Source organism: Phaseolus vulgaris, chromosome 2, assembly GCF_000499845.2.
Source record: "Phaseolus vulgaris cultivar G19833 chromosome 2, P. vulgaris v2.0, whole genome shotgun sequence".
Taxonomy (NCBI): domain Eukaryota; kingdom Viridiplantae; phylum Streptophyta; class Magnoliopsida; order Fabales; family Fabaceae; genus Phaseolus; species Phaseolus vulgaris.
In genome coordinates, this window is record NC_023758.2 from 46,506,872 (window position 1) to 46,529,594 (window position 22,723).

Here is a 22,723-nt window from a genome sequence, read left to right on the forward strand (position 1 = left end):
CTGAAAACATTAACTTCTTAGCTAGTGTTTTTGGAACAATAATTAACAAATTTTCTTTAAATTAGTGGAAGGAAAAAACTTTAAAATGCTTAACAATTGCAGTACTCGTTTTTCTTTCTGAATTTTCTCTTTCTTCCACGTTCCTCCCTCTTACCTCCTTTCAAAGGCACCAATAAGACAATTTCGTATTGCACCTTTTTTTAGATCTTGTTAATCATGCGTGAAACATTCAAGGGATTTTGAATCGTAATAATTTGAATCCTTAAAGGGCATTTTATTCCAAACAAAACCCAATATTACTTTATCACCCTCACCAGACAACACAATAACAGCTGCTTATTCATTTCGACTCATCAAAGAAATGCCAAAAGTATTCCTTCAAATTTCTTCTTTTTCTGTTCTTCCTTATACTCTTTTACTTTTTATCTTCTGCTTTTCTCTTAACCAATTCCATCTCTGCATGTCAACTTCAAATCCCAGGTATTTTTCTCAAATCTCTATCGCGCATAAACATAAATCTTATTAGATCTGCTCTTGTTCATTTCCTTCATTCACATTTGTTCAACAAAATGTGTCTTTGATTTGTGGCACAATCTTTCCCTCAGAATGATTCTGGTTCTCATTTTAACATAAATCTGATTATATCATATAAATTATGAAGGGATTCGAACGATTATGGGAATTTGTCATACATGGATCCATGATAAACACATTTTTGGTTTCAAAAGGTGTTAGCATATTCCATCTCCACAACTTGACCTGCTAGTGATATAATATATGTTTTTGTGGCATTTATATCGAAGGATAACAACATATGTTAATCACCTAAAATAATCCAAAGAATGTTTTAGCTAGCATAAATTGGATAATTATAACCTAAGCTTTTCTTACACTTGTGATATGCATACACAATTTCGAATTGTCATCATCATATCTATCTTCATTTCTTTATTTCAGGGTTCCTAGTGATTTGTGAAGGCAAAGAAAAGTTCCTTTGATAGCCATTTATTTGAAGATATAATATTTGCTCATGGTTCCATAGAAAAGATGGCAAATCGTCACTCAAGAAAATCAATCAAGCTTTTTGGACGTCTAATCGGTGCTGAAAATGTTGAGGACCTCCAAAGAACCAAATCAGGTTTGCACATACTCGTTATGAAAATTGGAATAAGATTAGAAAATATCGAATCATCCTCATTAGAAAATAAACAAAACAATTTCTTACAAAAACTTAGTTTTATATCTACCAACAAGATTGTTACTAATATTGTTGCACCCTATAGCACCAAAACTTTTAAAATATGAGTGATGAAAAAACATAACCATTAGTGAAAAGAGATATATAAAAACATAACCATTAGTAGTTCTTATAGGATTTTAGCTCAAGTTCACATTTATGGAAGATTAAATACAAGTAGTGACATAAAGTTAATTATTGTATGAGAATTAGTTTTCCTTTTTGAATATTAGATTTTTAATATGCAGAATAATATAGAAGAGGTGTTTGCTATTATAACATAAAGAATAAATTATTATTATTACAATAAATTAGAAGATGAAAAAGTATTTCAATGATACAATATAAAAATAACTTGTTTTTTAATGTTGTTATAAATCAAGAGACGAAGAGGTAGTAGTTGTAACATGTTTTTAAAGGTTATATAATTGATTCAATAAAATTATCAAATAGATTGTGAGTTATATATATTTTTTATTATTCATTTCAAGTAGTATCAAAGTTCTCATTAGACTTAAGAGAAGAAAGTGCAATACAAAATTGAGTGATGAAATGATTTCAACTCAAAATATCTTATTTTTTATCGTTTTTATTATGATCATTAGAGTGATTTAGTGGAAGTCTTCTCGTGTGAAGGGTTTATCAAACTTGATTGAAACTAGTTTCAAGGGATCTATCAAGAAGATGTTGTATCGATTAATGGAGAGATGCAACAATTGGAAAATACTAAAACAAATGATAATAAGACCAAATATTCTTTATTTTGGGTCATTAACATATCAATTTTTAAACAATTATTAGATTACATATAAGATTGTTTAGGATTCCCTAAAAGGAAAATTTGGGGACACTAATCATATGAAAAATTTGAAACCATTACTACATATTTTACTAGATAAAGGGTATTGACCAACAAAATGAAGAACAATGGAGAGGGTATATATGACTTGAAGGTGGTGGAGAAATTTCTTTAAACATTGACAAAGAGATTAACCTATGTTATAGTTTCGATTGAGGAGTTAAAGGACACAAAAGAAACTTTTTATTGAAGACCTTCAAAGTTCTTTGGTGCTTTAAAAACAAAATTTTAAAAGAAGTAGTAGAGAGTCTACGCAAACACTTAAGGTGGAAAATAATAGAGAAAGGGGAAGAACATAGTGGGGTCAAGGATGGAAATAAGGGAGACAATCTTTCTCAAAGGTCACTATGGAGTGTTTTAAGTGTCACAGTTTAAGAAATTTCCAATATGAATGTTCTAAATGGAACAAAGAGTCAAATTACATAAAATTGGGTGAAGAAGAAGAGCTTCTTTTGATGGATTTGGTAGAAGAAAATAAAATCAAAAGGAATGATGCATGGTTCTTGAACTCAAGATGTTCTAATTATATTCATGGAGACAAAGAAATGTTCTCTAATGTGGTAAAAGAACATAATCATTATGTTAAGTATGGAAATAAATCTCGAATGTTTGTAGTTGAAAAAGATAATGTAAGATTGGTGATTAATGATACTACTTTTCTTATTTAAGATGTATATCATGTGCTTGAGCTTCAAAACAACTTGTTGGGTATGGAGGTAGTCGTAGGGAAAAGGTCTTATCATTCTCATAAAAAATGGGATTTGCAATATATATCATCCAAACAAAGGATTGATTGCACATAGGAAGATGAGTATCAATCTTATATTTATTCTTCTTAATGGAAGATCTAACATCAATGTCCTTATTGAAGAATGTTTACGTGTTTCGTCGTATCTATCATACATTTGGCATCAAAGGTATGGACACATAAGCTACAAGAAATTGAAGACACAACAAATAATGAAAATGGTAAGCAGACTACCTAAACTAGAAATGTCAAATGTTTATTGTGAGAATTGTTTTTTCGGTGAGCAACACTATATCTTATTCCTAATAAGAGTGAATGACGTGCTAGTTAGATATTGGAACTCGTACATGCAAACATTTACGGACCAATGGAGCTTATAACACATAGTGAAAAGAAGCATCTCTTGTGCTCTTTTAATGATTACAATTGTAAAGGTTCAATCTATTTTCTTTTTGAAAACTCCAAAGTAATGGAGTATTTCAAAACTTATAAGCTAAATGTATTATTAATTATTCTTTTCAAATATAACATTCAAAATTTGAAATTTTATCACCTCTAAAATAAAAAAGTTACTCAAATTATTAGATCTAATATGATAACAAGACTTGTTAAAAGTAAGTTAAGAAGAAAAAAAATAGTAAATTATCATATATCAAAATTGATGTGATAGAAAGAAAAGGAGAAAAACATTTGAAAAATTTAAAGTAAAAAATTGTATAAATAGAATTACTATAAAATCTTTTTGTTTAATTGTGTTTGTAGTTTAATGTTAACATATTTGAATTTCTTAATTGAAATATATATTTGTTTCTCTCTTCTTCTTCTTTTTTTGCAGATATTGAGAATAATATTTCCGAGATATTGAAATTTGTTAAGAATGAAAGTCGTATAGAAGATGGAAACCTCAAACATTCTACAAACTGGACAGAATTTATGGGGTTGATAGAGAACTTATACAAGAATCATCAATCAATGTATGCATTATATGATAATATTACCGAAGAGTTTGAGAAATCTGTTTCTCACAAAAGAAACAAAAAAAACTTAGTGTCCTCTGACTCTGAATCTGAATACTTTTCCTCAGAAGAAGTAGATGGTAATAGAAGAAGGTCAGGGAAAGAAGCATATTATGTATCTGATTTTAACACCCCTAGGGAGGAATTTGATAGAGGTGATGGTACAAACGAGGTTACTCATGCTGAAGCAACAAAGTTTGAGGAACAATTAACTTTGCTAATGAAAGAGGTTGAGAGTTTGGACAAGCAGAAAAGGGATCTTGAATTGGAGGTTGAAAAGCAAACACATGAAGCTAAACATCTAACCTCGAAGAGCATTGAGTTGAATGATGAAATATTAAAACTTGAGTTGTTGAAAGAGGAAAATGGTAAGATGTTTGATTTGCAGGCTCAATTCAATAACAATGAGAATGAAGAAAAACCCAATATTACAGATTTGATGACAAAGATTAGTGAGTTGGAACAGGAGACCAAGTCCTTGCAGACACAGAAAAATGAAATGGAAGAAAAAATAAAATGTGACCAAAATGAAGCATCAAGTCAAAGAGAAAATTTGATGGATCAACTTAACGTGGTGCAACAGAGGTTGGATTTCATAGAAAGTTTAAACAAAGAACTTGAAGCCAAGATGGAAAACCAAAGGGAACAAATTTCTCAAGATTTTTTTGAGATAAACAATCTAAAGGACGATTTAGCTAATATGAGATTGGTTGAGAAACATATGGAACAAGAGAAAAAAAGGTTTCTTTATAGGCTAAAGGATCTAGAACTAAATTTGGAAAGTCAAATGAGCCAGAAAAATGAATTAGAAGAAAAGTTACGAGAGAAGAGTTATGAGATTAAAGAACTTACAGAAGAAAATAAGGTTTTTAAAGAAAGGAACCATGAACTGAGAACAACAATGACACAAAAAGGGGAAGAGATCTCTAATTTTGTGAGAGAACATGAAAACCATAAAAATGGAGCTTCCATGGAAGTTATGTCTTTAAAAGCAACACTTAACAAAATGAGACTTGAGTTGGACACTATGCACGAACAAAAAAACAAGTTGGAGCAACAGAATGAACGAAGCCAAAATGAATATGTTGAAGGCCTAACAAAGATGGAAAATTTGAATGCCAAGTTAACAACCCAAATAAGTGATCAAGAGAAAACAATTGAACAACTTAGTGAGGAGAACAAACAAGCTAAAATTGTGTTCAGTAAATTGAAGTCTGTTCAGATAATTGTGGAAAGGAAAATTAATGAATTGGCAGAAGAGTTTCGAAGAAAAATGGAAGATAATATCAAGTTGTTGCATCAGAGGATCCACGTCGCAGAACAACTAAACAACGAAAATAAGTACAGTTGCAAGATAACAAAACAAAGGTACGAGGAAGAGAACAAAAGTATGGGAAAGAAAATTGCTAGTTATAAAGAGAAATCAACTACATGTATTCCAAATGGGTTTGAATTTATTGCAGTAAATGGATTAGATTTGGCTATTGAAAATGTGAAAGATTATGCAAGTCGTGTGACTAAGATGATGTGTGAGGTTCAGTTTGTGAAGGATTGGATGAGGGAAAAGAATGAGGAGGTGAAAGACCTTAGAGACAATGTGGATTACCTAAAGGAGTTGTTGAATAAAAAGGAGGAAGAAGAATTATTATTAAGGGAAAATTTGTGGAAATTGGAGGCAGAGGTGAGCAAGGAAGGAGGGGATAAATTGAACCTAAGGAAAGAAGTGAGCCAACTTGAGAAGAAAGTGGGAAAATTGGAAAAGAGTGTGACAAAGAAAGATGAAGAGCTACTTAACCTTGGAGAGAAAAAACGGGAAGCAATAAGACAACTTTGTTTTATGATTGAGTTTCATAGAGATCGTTGTAACTATCTAAGGGATATGAGCACAAAAAAATAGGATCAATAACATGACATGAACTTATATTGTATATGGTGTATGGAACACATTGATCATTCACACTAATAAACAAATTAACATGACTTGCATATTGAATTTTATAACTTTTCTTGTTTCATACAAATTTAACTATAAATTGATAATATAAAATTATATCTATAATTTGTAATATTCTTTTATTCAAGAACAATTACAAATTATATAACTGTTTAGTAGACAGTGGTTTTTTTTTTCTTAATACGTATCATTAAAAATAATAGGATAAGTAAGAGAAAATGCTATGATTTTGTTTGTTGGATAAGAACTTGAACATAGAAAAATGGATAATTTTATTAATTTTTTTTAGATAATAAATGAAATAATAAATATGAGGATAAAATTCACTAATCTAAAAGAAAAACAAAGCAGAAGAATATTTATTTAGATGAACAAAAACTAGAGTATTATATTTAGCGAGGAAGTAAAAATAAATGTATGCATTGGTTTAAGAAAACTATATATATATATATTAATGTAAAAAATAATTTAATTAATTATTTGTTTATATGTCATAAAACAAAACAATTTCTCTATGTGTAGCTTTCACACCAATTAAAGAAAAAATGTTTTTAGCTTTGTATAATTTGATTTTTTATAATTTATAGTTTTTAAATTTTAGAAATAAACCAGACCGTATAAAGATAAAAGTTTTATACCTGTTAAGGTGAAAACACCATGCTCTCAAATGCATCAAATATTTCAAAATAAAAACAATTAAGCCAGCATTCACAAACAAAGAAATATATTAATAAGAATACCTATTTAGATTGAATTTCATTTGTTAACAATGTTGCAACCTTTAAATTACACATACGTATATAAACTCAATCATCCAACTTCTAAATTACATATTTCATTTCAAAATAATTAATGATTAATCCATTCATAACAAAATTAAAATCATTATATTGAAATCCAGAATTTTCATAATCAATAGCTTAGAATATGTTACATGGATTCTACACCATCGAGTGATTTGATTTAGATCATAAGCTAAAAAACACTTTACAATAAGTTATTTTCATAAATACAAAGTACAAAAACAATAATTTGAAATTTTGTAGAAATACAGATCAAACAACTTTTTTAGGAACTAAAATCAAAATTTACTTAGTTTATAAAATTATAATAAAATATTTAAAATTTTAGAAAATAAAAAATATTCACCATGTAACTATTAAAAATATATTTAATTTATATTATAATAATATAATGTTATGAAAAAAATAAAAAATAAAGTTTATTAAATGTTCATTTAAAAGGTAATGACTCCATATATATATATATATATATATATATATATATATAATTTCAAAAAGGAAACTTTAAAAAGTGAACTTTAAGTCTAACTCAATCTTATAAAATTGACTTGTAAGATGAGGTTTACATTCACTTATATACTATGAAATTAACCTTATATGTGAGATTTTCAAAATATTTATATACTATGAATTAACCTTATATGTGAGATTTTCAAAATATTTCCCTCACGTCGAGGTTGTTGACTCATGTGTGGAAGTAAATATTTGTAAGACATCCTTAATAAACTTTCGTTAGGATAAACTTTAAATAACTCTGATATCATCTTAAAAAGTAAATTTTAAGTGTGATTCAACCTTATAAAACTAACTTATAAAGTAATGTTTGTTCTTTCTTATATACTATTAATTGATCTTCTCTCTAGTCAATGAGAGATATTTAAGAAAGATAAGAGACTATGAGGATTAAGCATCGAGGATTTATTGACTTGGAGAAACAAGAAAGGATATATTCAAAGTTCTAAAGACACTTCTTTTCTTTATAAGTTCACTCCCTATTTATTTGGTTTTAATACTCTCTTTATACTCGACCCGTAAGAAAAATCCAACAACTGTTTACTATTACACCACCATTCAAAACACGTGCGCAGCATTAAACATCTTATTAAATAAATTATAGTTTAACATAATTCAAATTTAATTAACACATATAACTTAATTCAAACACATTCCAAAAAATATACGTCCTTATATAAAATGTCTAAAATATTTCCGTAAATGTTACTTAATACATTATTAATGCTATACAATAACACATAATTCTGTAATTATAATTCTTATGTCCTAAAAATGAGGTATAATTTTATAGTTTATTTGACGAACTGAATAACATTGTATTTTATCATAATACTTCATGAAGTGAATTATATTTCTTTTTTTTAATTGTCAATTTGATAATGTCAATTTTACATTTTGATATAATATAATTGTGTAACCAATTATACACTTAATTTAATTAATTTAAAGAGAACAATTATTTATGATCAGAAAAAAATGTAATAACGCATAAATATACACCCCAAAAAGAAAGCTGAAAAATATCATAAGAACAAACTACAAATTATATTCAAAATAAAAAATTAAATATTTTTTTTTATTTTGAATAAAAGATAAATCTGAAACGATTATTATAAGAGCGGGGAATCGTATTGACAAAAAATAGTGCACTAAAATGATTTTTAGAAACTTGATTGTTTTAAATAAACGAAAAAGAAGATAAAAAGTTTTTTTTTTTTTAAAAAAGACAATTTTTTATCTCCTATTTATTTTAATATTTAAAATTAAAAAAAAAATTCTCCTTCTTTCCTACTAAAATAAAAATTAAGTTAAGCATTCCATTACCTATGACATTTATATGTGTACCGGTCGACACCGGATAATCGAGGTGTGCACATTAAATAAATATGGTTACACGTGGAAAATAAATAGTTGTAACTTTCATTGAATGAGTCAAAGACCTTTGGTAAAACACTTTCTTAATATCAAGAAGTCACCAGACACGACCCATAGACCACTAAGCATGTCTCTAACAATCGGTTACTTGGCCCACACAACCAAGGTCCAAGTCAACCTACTAAAAAAACTTATGAAAGGGGGAAAGGTACGTTTTTATAAGATCAAAGAAATCTAATTAAACACTAGCACTGACTTGAGCGTCGGAGTGCAATCGCAAATACCCGCCGACCAGACGAACGCACACGAAAAGGAAGAAAGACTTGAAGAATTGGACAGCGGGAGACACGACAACCATTATGTATCGACGTAGATCAATATTACTCAGCTCCTTACATCCATTCAGGTACAATATGATTAAATTAAAAATAAAATTGGGTACATTATTGAGGACTCAAAAAGAAGAAACAAAGAAATGAAGGAACATGCGAGAATCCACCAAACGGTGAAATACATTATACAAAATATTTAAAAAATAATAAATAAAATTATAAAAGCTTACAATAATGTGACGTGTGACTTGTAATTGCAGGCATGTGGAGGAAACAGCCACAAACACAAACATGAAATTGAAAGAACGAAGCGTGGCATCGTATCGTGCTCCTTTCTGGCATTTCAGTATTCAATCACAGTTTTTTTTCTAATTTAATTATCTTTTTTTTTTTCTTTCTTTTCTAAATTATGATGTTTTTGTCAGTTCCTAGCAAAGGAAGGTTTATTTTATGAGAGGCAAGAAACATTCTCAATTTACGACTATATATGTAATTTAATAAAGAGTCCATTTTAAATAATGTCTAACGTCACACCATTCAATTTATATATACCAAACAAAATTATCACACACACGTACTATATTTATTCGTAAAAAAAAACTCATCTAATTTGGTATCTATGTTTTTTTTATTCGTCGTCCGTATGAGAAGCTGGAAATTAAGTATCCAATTAAGGTCAATCTATATAACCAAGTTCATTACATTTAAGCAGAAGATTAATAAAATTAATTAGTGGTGTAATACACTTTTAATTGTTATTTAAAACTCTAATTCAGTCCAATCATAAATACTCTAAGATAATCATATAAATAAGCACAGATTTCAAGAAACAGATACATCATTATTCAGTAACTAAATGTCAAATATCGAAAATTCACTTGAGTGTTGGAATGTTTTCTGCAAATACATCAAAGTTTGAAGTTTATGAAAACAAAAAATAAAAAATAAAAGAAGAGCACAAAGATAGTTTGAAGAAAAGGAAAGGTGAGATAAATCGACCGAAAAATAAGACAATTGTTTTCTTGAATCAACTCGTTTGAACAGTTTTTTTTATTGAAGATTATGTGAAGAAGTGGAGAATGCATTCATTTTAAACCATTAATGCAACAATAAGTCATGTATAAATGTAATTAAATATAAAAAGTACATAAAATTAACTCTATACTTAATGTTTTTTTTTATGTATGAGGTTGAATTAATGTATCATGCCTACTGTGAAATTGGGAAAATATAATTTTTATTCTTAAAGGGACATTCATTTACCTTTTAGAAGCAAACTCAACTAAATTTTAAGTTTCATATCTTAATGCCCTAGTAAAAGAGTTGTCTCAAATAACAATTTTTTTAAGCAACTGCTAAAATAATATAGACTCTTGTTAAACAAGTGGTTATTTATTTATGTTTATTGTTTTAGAAGAGTCAATGTTTGACTTGCCAATTCAACCATAACTAATTTTTTTATTGATTTGAATATTTTTTATATATTAATTGACACTTCTGTTCTTTTAGTTTTAAAATAAAAATTTATAATATTTAATCCTATTTATTTATCTTATATTTTTAATAAATTGGGAACCACTTATTTTATTTTATTTAAAAGTATTGTATCAACTAAAAGTTAGAAAAAAATTATAAAAATTAAAAACAAAGTTTTCAAATGTTATTATTTTAAAAACTATTATTAACATAGTTTTTTAAAAATTATAACCAAATTAAGAAATATGTATCATTTATTAAAAATGCGATGTAGATGAATGCAAAAAAAAACATTAAAAATATAAGTTTTATTTTACTAAAAATATAATTGATATAAGTATATATTTTAAAATTAGAAGGTAATGTCAATATTATATAATATAATTACTCCTTTTTTTATTTATTGAATAGACTTGGTAGAAAAATAAATAATTGTGTGTCAAATAAAAACCTTATATGTTTTCTAGTCTTAAAAGTATACTAAAGAAAAACGAAAAACAGTCTTTCTCTTTTAAAACGTCAAAATCCAAAAACATAAACGGATGTAACGTGTGGTCCACGGAAAAACACATACAAAATTAAAGGAAAATGACTCATAACATTCTTATACATCACATATTTTTTACAAAAGATAATTTGATATTCAAACATGGTTACATATACATTATTTTAATTTAATATTATTAATAAATTGTATCAACTTACCCTTTTTTTAGACCAGTTAAAAGTAAAATTAATATTAAGTTTTAAATAATTTAAAAGTCACAATAAATATTATTTGCAACTTTTACTGAATTCAACTTAACCTAATTTTTTTAATATATATATATATTGAAAAAGGTGCAATAAATTTGTCATATGTATAAATTTATAATTGAATAACAGTATAGATCAGTAAATTTCAATTACTTTTAAATTTAATATAACTTTATTTACAATATAAATAGTTTTAATTTTATATACTCATTACACATAATTCACATATCACTTTCTTGTATTTAATAAAATACAAACCAGAATTTAGAGTGAGTTTTTTTTTACAATGTGAATCGATAAGAAATAGTATATATAATAGATTTAATTTTAATTTTGATCCTACATTTTACAAAAATTGCTTTAATAATTAATTAGATTTATATAATTTTAATCCCTTAGTTTTTAAGTATATATAATTTTATAAATTTTTTATAACTTTAATTTTATGTTATGATACACAATTTTTTATGATTTTTAATTTTCAAAATATTAAATATTATTGAATTATATTATAACAAGTTTACGTAGGTATTACTCTTTTTAATTTTGTGAGAAAAGTAAATAGTATACATTTTCTCTCAATCTTATTCGGTTATGACCATGACCAAAAAAAAGTGCATAATTAAAAATAAAATGGGCAAAGTTACGAATAATTAAAAATTAAGGGACCATTTGCGTATAAAAGTTCAAAAATAAAACCATCAAGAATTAAAGTTTTAGGAAGAACATTGCAAGCCTTATAAAATTTAGGAACTAAAGTTACAATTCTATAATAATTTTTTGTGATTTTAATATTTATTATTTTAAAATTCATTCCAAACATAATTTTTAATTATTTGATGATGTAGATTCTTTTTATTAATAATATGGATTAGTCCGTTTGTGACTAGTTAAAAGTGTGATAGATTAAGTTCGTTAAAAAAAAATTGAGTCGAGTTGAATTTATAATACATCTTGATGTAAGATGAGTTAAGAATTGACGGGTTGAATCGACATTTTTAATTTTTCTTAAACCTATTTATTTGGTTGTAAAGTTTGTTACACAATAATTTTTTTTTTTAAAAAATAAAATAAAATAAAATTAACTTTAATATTATAATAAAAAAATCAATATCTAATAAAATAAAATAAAGATGAACAATATTTTAATAAATTAAATAATATAAAAATCAAGATAAATAAATATTTGTATAAAATATTATTAACTACCAAATTTAATTCTAAAACATCCTCTTTAGAAATTTCTAAATAGATTTAATGGATGAATTAAACGGATTAAACCAATTCAAATTCACCTTTCATCCCATTTAAATAAAGATGGTTGATTGGCTGAACCTCCTTTCCACCCTTGAATAATATATACTTGCTAAACTTATTAGTTTCCACCCTTGAAAGAAAAAAAGATTTAATTAAATTTAGGACCACACATATATTTCTTAATTACGTTTCAGTTCAACAATTTTAAAACAAACAATTATTAAAATATAAAAAAGGAACTTAACGAATAAGAATGTTTGAATAGTTTTTTCATACAGGAGAGAAAACTTAAAAAACAGAAGAAAATAGCTTCTTTATATAGAAACTGATTTGAAAAAATGATCACTACTTTAATTTTTTATTTTTAACTTTTAAAATTCCTATTTCATTTTTATAAACACACCCTAGTTATTATAGTTAAAGTAAAATAGATAACAGTTTATCATTTTCATGTCCAAAAAGTTTACTGAAAATTCAGTTGACAACATCTCAGTCCTATTTTCGCCTTATTCGACTATCTTTTACTTGTATAATTACGTAATAAACTAGAAGAAGTTTGTATTAATAAAAAAATTGTATATATTATTATATATTTTAGGAAAAGTGTACAAAAATGAAAGAAAAATAAGAAAATAATAGTATGAATTTTATAAAATAAAATAAGTAACACTAATAATACAGTGTCCAGAAGTTCAAAAGAAAATAACGTGTCTTTCCCTCAATCAACTAAAGAAATAAGTAGACAGAGGTAATGGTGGCATTGTGGTAATAAAGAGAGAAAAAAAGGGCAAAGATTTGAAAAACAATCCAAAGATTCCATTCCTGAGATTTGAAGGTGCAAAATGCTGGCGTCTCTTGAGAGCGCTATAATCCAAACAAAACAAAGCCACTTTTTGATATCATTACCATTATTTATTTATTATTTAATTTTACAAATTTAAACCAAACCAAACCAAAGCAAAACAAACTCTGTCTTTCTTCAAGCTCCTCTCTAGTCACTTCCTTTCCTTCAATCCTTATTTCTTCTCTGATCCTCTGCTCCCGCTCCTACGATCTTCCTTCCAAGTTTCACTGGTGACCGTCGATTTCCTATCCACAGTCTTCCTTATAATCTTCCATCACTTCAATTTCAAGCTCTTACGTTTTCGTGAATCGTTTCAGCTTTGGATTGGATCGGATCAACTTTGTTTACTTCGTAATTCAGCGTCTCCTGGTTTCTTCTTTGATTCTTTTTTCTCTTTCTCTGCAGTTGCACAAGGTAAGCTTTCGCAGTTCTATCTGATCTTTAATCTTTAATATGATTTTTTACTGTTAATTTTGTATGTCGATCTTGTACCACTGTGTTCTTTGCCATGCTCTGAATTTTAAGGACGAAATTAATAAATCTGCTTAGATATTACTGACAGTTGACAGAGAAAGAAAACTATTGCTGCTATTGTTTTGGTAATTTTATTATCGGTGATGCATTGATTAAACGTGAAACTCGCTCGTCTTTCTTCTTACCTTGAATTTGCTTTTACTTCTGTAATTTTTCTCTGCAGGTAGCTGCAATTTTGCTTTTGGAGCTTCGCAGATTCTTAAGAGAAGAGTAGAAGGGAAACTGAAACCGTATCTCAGGTACTTAAATCGGATTTGGCAAAATAATGACAATTGTGTGAATCTTGAACATCAAGATTAGTGATTGCTATCTGTTTTCTTTTATTTTTCCCTCGTAAAGATTGTTTTATTTTTTTCCTTTTTCTCGTGTTGATTCATTGATTGTTTTAAATAACCTGCAATAACTAAAAGAAAAACTAGTTTTTGTGTTGAGCTGTGCCATTTGATTTCCAATCTGTATCTGGGGTGATTCCAAGAGGTTGCTGACGTGGTGTCAGATTATTGCTGTTGTTTCACACTAGTTGCTCTATTTCTATCTCTCTTATTTTTATCTTTTTAAAAAAAAATAAAAAATATATATATATATATATATACTTATATATTTATTTTATTTTTATATCTGGTTCTGAAAATTTGAAGTCTGAGAAGGTAAGGGAATAAAAAGTTGGTCCAGCGATGATAGTCATAACATCTATTTATTGAGAATCTGACCCTGAAGGGTGGGCCCAAACAATTACACGTTCTTCCCTTCTTCCTCTTTATTTTCTGTATTATTTTTTTGCCCGTAGATTATCCATGCCTGAACCCAAATTCCCTATTGTTTATCCCCATAAAAAAGTGAAATAAAGCGGCTAAAGCATGAGATCATCAAGCCTCATTTTAACATTGGATTGATGAGTTTAGAAAATAATAGTAGTTTCTGCTTTTGAATAAAACCTTTGTAATTTTACATCTTTCTCTATATTGTAGCATTTGATAAAGAAAATAGATAAATAGAGAGAAAATAAGTGAAGAAAAGAAAGAGAAATACAGTGGAAATGAACTTTTTGAGATTATTTGATTAAAAATAAAACTATTAAAATAGCTTACTATTATTTTATTAATATTGTTTTATCATTGTTGTTTATTTTTATCATTAATATTACTTTATTTATTTTCTATAACAAAAATAAGTTTTCAGAAAAAAAAGAAACCTAAGCTTCCCACACAAACGATTGAGAGCCACGAAATCTATGAAAGTGTTTTTTAACTAAAAATTGGTAATGCACAACATAAACGGATTATGTTTTTAACATAATCAATCATGTAATTCATTGCTATTTTATGGAAAAACATTTTTTTGGGTCCCACATGATTTTTTTTGCTACCAAACTACTCACTTCTCTTTTCTTTCCCTTTTCTCTCTTATAACCCACCGTAAATTTCCTGCAACATTTTCTGATAGTGATATCTTTTTAGAAAAATATTTTACTTTAAATGTTTTGGTTCACACATCAAATATTGCATCCCATCATCTTGGTGGGCAAAGAAGCTGTTGAACAAAATCATTTGTGGCAAAGTGTCGCTGTTGAAAGACTGCCCACGAATGTCACATGCACTCTTACTGCTATAACTAAAACAACGAGCAAAGAAAAAAAACTAGGCTATGAAAGATACAATGTTGGTTATACAAGTCCTTTAATGATAAAAAACTGAAAATTATGCTTAAGATCAATACAATTTTGGGACTTCATTGATTGAAATTAATGGCCAAGTGCAAATTTAGGAATCACAGATTGTAATTTCTACCATTTGAATTATTCAGGGACTGGTTCTACCTGTTTCAGTTGTTCTTCTATAATTTATATTTGTTTATCAAGTTTGATAGATATAAATAAATTTTTTATGGCTCAAAATAGCTAGATTTGTATTCTCGTTATCGACGTATCTGAATATTTCTAATAAAAATCTTCAAATTTGTGTACATTGCAGGCCCAATTGTGTTAAAATTTTCCACTCCTGACTTCCAGGAACCAACGTGGGGAACATATTATCTTGATGTGATCCTGCTAAGAAGTTGAAATCTATAAGAAAGATGGTGAAACATCGCCTTAGAGAGTCTATCAAATCTTTGTTTGGAAGTCATATTGACTCTAATAAAGAAGAGCAGCTCCAGGTAGCTAAAGCAGGTACAATTTTTTATGAAGGGTGTTAAATTCAGCTGCTACTGTGACAGCATGATATCATATCACTGAAAATAGTGATGAATAGTTTACTATGATATACAAGTATGATGCATCACTCCATGATGATCAAACCAATGATTTGTAGTTTTTCTACTTTTCGTACAGATATTGAAGACAAAGTGAAAGAAATATTGAAACTTATTAAAAATGACAACCTTGAAGAGGATGGTATTTCTAAGAGGGAACCACTTATTGAACTGGTTGAAGATTTCCACAATCAATACCAATTACTGTATGCACAATATGATAATCTAACAGGTGAGTTAAGGAAAAGGATCAAGGGCAAGCGAGAAAATGAGAGTTCTTCATCCAGCTCAGACTCAGATTCAGATTATTCTTCAAAGAACAAAGGCAAAAAAAACGGACAATTGGAAAATGAATTTCAAAAGACAATCGATGGCTTAAAGCAAGAACTTGAAGTGGTGCATGCAGAAGTGGCTGAATCAAATCGGAAGTTGACAATTTCACATGAAGAGAAGGAGGATCTTAATTCCAAATATCTTGCAGCACTGAACAAGATACAAGAAGCAGATACAGTTAACATGGATTTGAAAAGTGACGCTGAAGCATCAGGCATTCAAAGATCTAAACTTTTGGTTGAGAATGCTGAACTAAATAAACAAGTGGATATTGCTGCTAAAGTAGAAGCTGAACTGAGTCAAAGATTGGAAGAGCTGAAGATAGAAAAAGATAGTTTGACCATGGAGAAGGAGACAGCTCTCCAACAGATTGAGGAGGAAAAGAAGACTACTGATGGCCTCAAAACCCTTGTTGATCAACTGAAGGATGAGAAATTAGCTCTTAGCAAAGAGTTAGAGGCAGTTACAGGTGAACTTTCCGTTCTGAAACAGCAGTTGGAACACGCTGAACAGAAAATGACAGGTATAAGTCACAATCTGAAAGTTGCTGAGGAAGAAAACGAATCTTTAAAAATGCAACTTTCACAGGCTTCAAATGAGGTTCAGCAAGCTCATAGTAGAATACAAGAATTTGTAGCTGAATCAAGTCAGTTAAAGGAAAAACTTGATGAGAGTGGAAGGGAAATTTCTGCCTTTACTCAGATGCATGAAGGGTTTCAGAAAGAATCCTCAAATCGTATCACGGAATTTGAGGCACAGGTCACCAACCTGGAGTTGGAGTTAGAATCACTGAAAAACCAGAAAAGAGATATGGAAGAGCAAATGAAGAGCAGCACCACTGAAGCAAGGGAACTAGGAGAGCACAATTCAGGCCTACAAAACCAAATATCGCAACTTGAATTGAAGTCCAGAGAAAGAGAAGAGGAGCTGTCTGCTATGGTGAAGAAACTTGAAGATAATGAGAATGAGTCATCTTTGAAAATGTCAGATTTAACATTTCAGATAAACAAGCTGCTAACTGATATTGAGACACTACATACTCAAAAAGGTGAACTGGAAGAGCAGATAATTTTTAAAAGTAACGAAGCTTCCACTCAACTGGAAAGCATTACAAATGAGGTGAATGCATTGCAGCAAGAAGTGACGTCCCTCCAACACCAGAAGTCTGACTTGGAAGCTCAGTTAGTAGAAAAAGTCCACGAGAACTCCAAGAATGTGATTGAAATGCAAAATCTGAAAGAGGAAATTGACAGAAAAATCCGGGAACAAGAGAGACTTCTGGAAGACACGGAAAATTTAGCCATGCAGCTAAGGACATTGGAATCAGAGATGAGCACCGTTCAGAACAAAAACAGTGAAGCTGAAGAGGAAATAAGATATAAAAACCATGAGATCAGTCAAATGAGAGAGGGAATGTTGGAGCTACATGACAGAATAGCAGAAATAGAGAAGTCATCAACAGAGAGAGAATCAAATTTCTTGATTCTCCGGGATAAGTTTATTAGCGCAGAGCAAGAAGTTTCAGCTGAAATTAAGAATCTTGAACATGATTTGGCATCACTGCAGAAAGAGAAACACGAATTAGAACAGCAGTGTGAAAAGCTGAAGTTGGAGGTGGATTCTATACAGAACCAAAAGAGCGAAGTTGAAGAACAAATGAGAACTAAAGACCATGAGAACTGTGGACTAAGAGAAGAAATTTTGGGATTGCAGGGAACGATAGCTGTGTTGGAGAAGACAGTAGCCGAGAAAGAGGCAGAGCTATCCAGTTTACAGGAAAAGCTTCATGAAAAAGAGAGCGAGGCTTCAGGTCAAAGAACTGGCTTCATAGTCCAGATTGATAATCTGAAACATGATTTGGCGTCCTTGCAGAATGAGAAAGAGGAAGTAGAACAGCAATGTGAAAAGCTGAAGATGGAGCTGGATTCCACTCAAAACCAGAAAGTTCAAGTTGAAGAGCAGTTGAGAGCTAAAGACCAAGAGAACACGGAACTGAGAGAGGAAAAATTTGGATTGCAGGGAACAATTACTGCACTGCAGAAAACATTAGACAAGGTAGAGGCAGAGCTATCTAGTTTACAGGAAAAGCTTCATGAAAAAGAGAGCGAGGCTTCAGGCCAAATAACTGCCTTCACAGTCCAGATTGAAAATCTGAAACATGATCTGGCGTCCTTGCAGAATGAGAAAGAGGAAGTAGATCAGCAGTGTGAAAAGCTGAAGATGGAGCTGGATTCCTCTCAAAACCAGAAGGGTGAAGTTGAAGAGCAGATAAGAGCTAAAGACCATGTGAACACCCAACTGAAAGAGGAAATTTCGGGATTGCAGGGAACAATTACTGCACTGGAGAACAGATTAGCTGAGAAAGAGTCAGAGTTATCCACTTTAAAGGAAAATCTTCACCAAAAGGATAGTGAGGCTTCTGGCCAAATAGCTGCCTTCACAATCCAAATTGATAATCTGAAACATGATTTGGTGTCCCTAGAGAATGAGAACCAAGAATTAGAGCAGCAGTGTGAAAAGCTGAAGATGGAGGTGGATTCCACACAAAACCAGAAGGGTGAAGTTGAAGAGCAAATCAGAGCTAAAGACCATGAGAACACTGAACTGAGAGAGGAAATTTTAGGATTGCAGGCAACGATTACTGCACTGGAGAAAAAATTAGCTGAGAAAGAGTCAGAGTTATCCACTTTACAGGAAAAACTTGACGAAAAAGAGAGTGAGGCTTCCGCCCAAGTAATTGCCTTCACGGCCCAAATTGATAATCTGCAGAAAGACTTACTTTCCTTACAAAGAACAAAAGAAGAATTGGAGCTGGACTACGAAAAAATTAGTGAAGAACATGCAAAAAGCCTTGTAATGGCAGAGAATGAAAAGAATGATATATCAAGCAGGACTATGGATCTTACGAGAACACTAGAAGAGCGAGAAAATTCACACCAGAGCTTAAATGAAGAATATAAAAAAATTGATGGTTTGTTTCAGGAATGCATGGTCAAGCTTGAAGTTGCAGAGAAGAAGATTGAAGAAATGGCAGGAGAGTTTCGTGAAGGCATTGCGTTGAAAGATAAGAAGGTAGCTGCTTTGGAACATGCAGTAGAAGACCTAAAAAGTGACCTAGAAGAGAAAGGAGATGAAATCAGTACTTCGCTTGAGAATGTTCGGATGCTTGAGGTCAAGCTTCGTCTGTCAAACCAGAAGCTGCGGGTCACAGAGCAATTGCTGAGTGAGAAAGAAGAAAGCTTTAGGAAGACAGAGGAAAAATTTCAGCAAGATCAGAAAGCACTTGAAGACAGAATTGCTATTTTATCAGCAACAATAACTGCTAACAATGAAGCTTTGGATGGAATTGTCTCTAATGTCAGAGAGTGTGTGGACAGTGTCAGGACTGGCATTGAATTTGTAAGCTGTCGAGTTTCTGATGACTGCAAAAATTACGAGCAGTGTGTCTCTAACATCTCAGGCGATATTGAGGTTGTAAAGAGGCAAGTTAGGGATATGAACAAGGAAAAGGAGAAGCTAAAGAGAGAGAAAAGACAGTTGCTGAAGCAACTGCAAGTTAAAAATGAAGAGGAAGTGGCTTTGAAGAAGACAGTTGAGAAGCTAGAGGCAAAGACAAGGAAGGAGGAATCAGAGAAGATGAATCTGACAACAACTGTAGTACAACTAAAGAAGACAGTTAGAGAGTTGGAGAAAATGATGAAAGAGAAAGAGGATGGTATGTTGGACTTGGGAGAGGAGAAGAGGGAGGTCATAAGGCAGCTGTGTTTGTGGATTGATTATCATCGCAGTCGCTATGACTATCTCAAGGACGTTCTATCAAATACTCGCAGGGGCCAGAGACCAGCATAAACCCTCATTTTTCTATGCACCTTCTTCAATTATGTATGTATGTTCAACTTTTCATTAGCTCATTTTTTTTTCATGTGAATTCATTCTTTCTTCTTTTTCTATCCAAATATGTGCGTGTCTGTAATTCAATTTGTCCAGTATCAGGAGCATCGTGTAGAGCTAGTTTTGTTCTTCTCTTGAATTTTTTGAATTGAATAATGTTACAGAGTTTTCTCCTTAATTGTTCAACGTAAATATTTTCATAAAAAATGTGCCCAGTATCATATTCCTGTTTTAATTCTTTCATTTCTCTAACGCTTGTTTCTGTTTCGTGTTCGTTTTGCCATCTCCATGCAGATATGATTTTGTTACATGATTCAAAATAATTTAGAATCATATTTTAGATTATGTCTTGATGGTTCATATTAACATATATATATTTTCTCTCTCTATCTGATGATATACTTTAATTTGAGTCCATTAATTTACATGTTAAAATCCTTATAAAATAGTATGTTTTGATGTTTAAAATTTAAATCATTGTAATCATTGTAATTTTTTATGCTTTCAAAATCGAAAGTGACGATGAGAAATAAAATAAAAAATTTGTTGGCAGCGGGAAAAGGAATTAACAACACAGAAACCCTCCCTTCCTCTGGGAAAACCAATCCCAACACAATAGATAAAGAAAAAAAAAAAACATGTGTAGAGTGAAAATCCTAAATGATCATAACATGTTTTATTATATTCAATATCATATCATAAACTTATACACTCTAGTTGTCGATGCCAAAGGAAAATAAACATGAGATTTGGCATCATCCGTAACAATGATTATTCCGTTTTGGAAATCTATTAATTAAAATAATAAATTAATACTTTACAGCTGTTTCACTTACGCTGGAATATGTCGTTTTTTCTCTTGTTTTTTTCTCTTAATATTTACCCACTTTCTCATCCCTTGTCCTATTTATTGTTCTGTACAAATTCTTATCAAGTAGTGTGAAAGGTTACGGTATTAAGTTTTTGTTAATAGTGTGAGAGTATGATAAAAAAAATAGTTTATTATGAGATAAAAATTAGCATTTGAAGAAATTAATATAAGATGAATTAGTTAATAAAAAAACTATCCAAACAATTCTTTAAGGAACAACTTTGTTACAATGTGGTAAGGTTGAACTTGTTTTACAATATTCTATTTTTTCTTAATTACCAATGTTTATTTCTTTTTTTCAACTAAAGTTTGAAATAAAAACTGGTAATTAAAAGAAATACCTAGAAAAAAGTGGTGCTCTAAAGAAATCATTCCCACTGATTTAAAAAAACATGATGGAAGTTATGTAGGCCAACTTTTCCCATTTCTTTTTTTTCTTTGTTTTTTTTTTTTCATTTTCGATATGTCACTTTTAACTCTCTTTTTCTATTTTTCTTTTTGTAATTTTGAAGTAATTTTTAGTTCCTTTTACAAATAGATTTCACCAACTAGAAAAAAGTATTTCTGACCAATTAAAATTTCATTTAAAGTAAGTTTTTTTTTAATCTAAAATCATTATACTAAGTGATGAGTATATCAACACCTTGTCTAAAGTGTGCAATGTTTCACGAGTGATGAATAGCTTGAAAATTTAAAAATATCAATATATTTATTATGAATAACTTTTAAAATTAATCATTTTATTTATTTAAGAGTATTACTTCTTATAATATATATTTTTTAAATTAGTATATTTATTATTATTATTATTATTATTATTATTATTAGATACAATGTATGAGAGGGAAGGGAAGAGATGAGAATCTTAAATAAAATAAATTCTATTTAAGATTATTTAATCTAATTTAATTTAACATTCTCTCTCATATTAGAATATAAATTGCATCTATTAAACTTGGAACAAGTATATTCAATCTAAGGTTAATAAAGTATAACAATATGTTTGCACTAAACATGATTAACACATAATTAAATCATATATAAATGTATAAAAGCATAATTATGAAAACAATTACAAAAGAATGTTAATTTTCCAAATAAGTCTTATTAAAACATTGTGATTGAGAGATAAAAACTGAAAAAATACATTTAATTTCAATTTTCTTGACTATTTTTCATTCTAAAAATTATACTACTTCATTAAAAAAATTGATTGAAGTTAAATGGTTTTTATAGGATTGGAATTTAAAAGTTAAGCCAACGTTATAACCTTAATTGCAAGCGGTAATGATGATATTGCCAATAATAGTAGTAACAGTAGGAATATAGTCATTGCTTTTTTTTTCTTTTGGGGTAAAAGAGATATAGTTAACAAATTTATTAAATAAATGAGAAATAAATATTTATTTAATTGAAGAAATTATTAGTAACTATTTTTTTTCTTTTGTTAAAAAAAGTAAGTAGTTAATTACTTTTATCTTACGCTACCTTTCATACATTATAAAAATCAAAACATTATTTTTTTTTCATAATTTTGGGCAAAAAACTAACAAATAAATTTTTATTTTTAATATTGTTTTGAATTTTAAAATATTGATAAATGGAAAAAAAATCCACCATTAAAAAAATAAAGTATTAACTCAAAGCGTAATTGTGATATTATTAATAATAT

At 29.2% G+C, this 22,723-nt stretch overlaps 2 protein-coding genes across 3 annotated transcripts; both read left to right on the forward strand.

Moving 5' to 3' along the window:
* Positions 1-334: 334 nt before the first annotated feature.
* Positions 335-5,847, forward strand: LOC137809816 (COP1-interactive protein 1-like). The gene is made up of 3 exons (XM_068610887.1): positions 335-480; positions 958-1,138; positions 3,680-5,847. Exons 2-3 carry the CDS (start codon positions 1,048-1,050, stop codon positions 5,755-5,757), a joined length of 2,169 nt encoding a protein of 722 aa, XP_068466988.1. The 5' UTR covers positions 335-480; positions 958-1,047; the 3' UTR covers positions 5,758-5,847.
* A 7,318-nt stretch (positions 5,848-13,165) lies between these two features.
* LOC137812711 (COP1-interactive protein 1-like) lies at positions 13,166-20,358 on the forward strand. 2 transcript variants are annotated; one of them, XM_068614882.1, is made up of 5 exons: positions 13,186-13,402; positions 13,490-13,586; positions 13,870-13,945; positions 15,677-15,873; positions 16,036-20,358. In XM_068614882.1, exons 4-5 carry the CDS (start codon positions 15,780-15,782, stop codon positions 20,136-20,138), a joined length of 4,197 nt encoding a protein of 1,398 aa, XP_068470983.1. In that variant the 5' UTR covers positions 13,186-13,402; positions 13,490-13,586; positions 13,870-13,945; positions 15,677-15,779; the 3' UTR covers positions 20,139-20,358. The 2 variants fall into 2 exon arrangements, with proteins under 2 accessions (XP_068470982.1, XP_068470983.1); XM_068614881.1 differs by having other exon boundaries at positions 13,166-13,586.
* Positions 20,359-22,723: the final 2,365 nt, after the last annotated feature.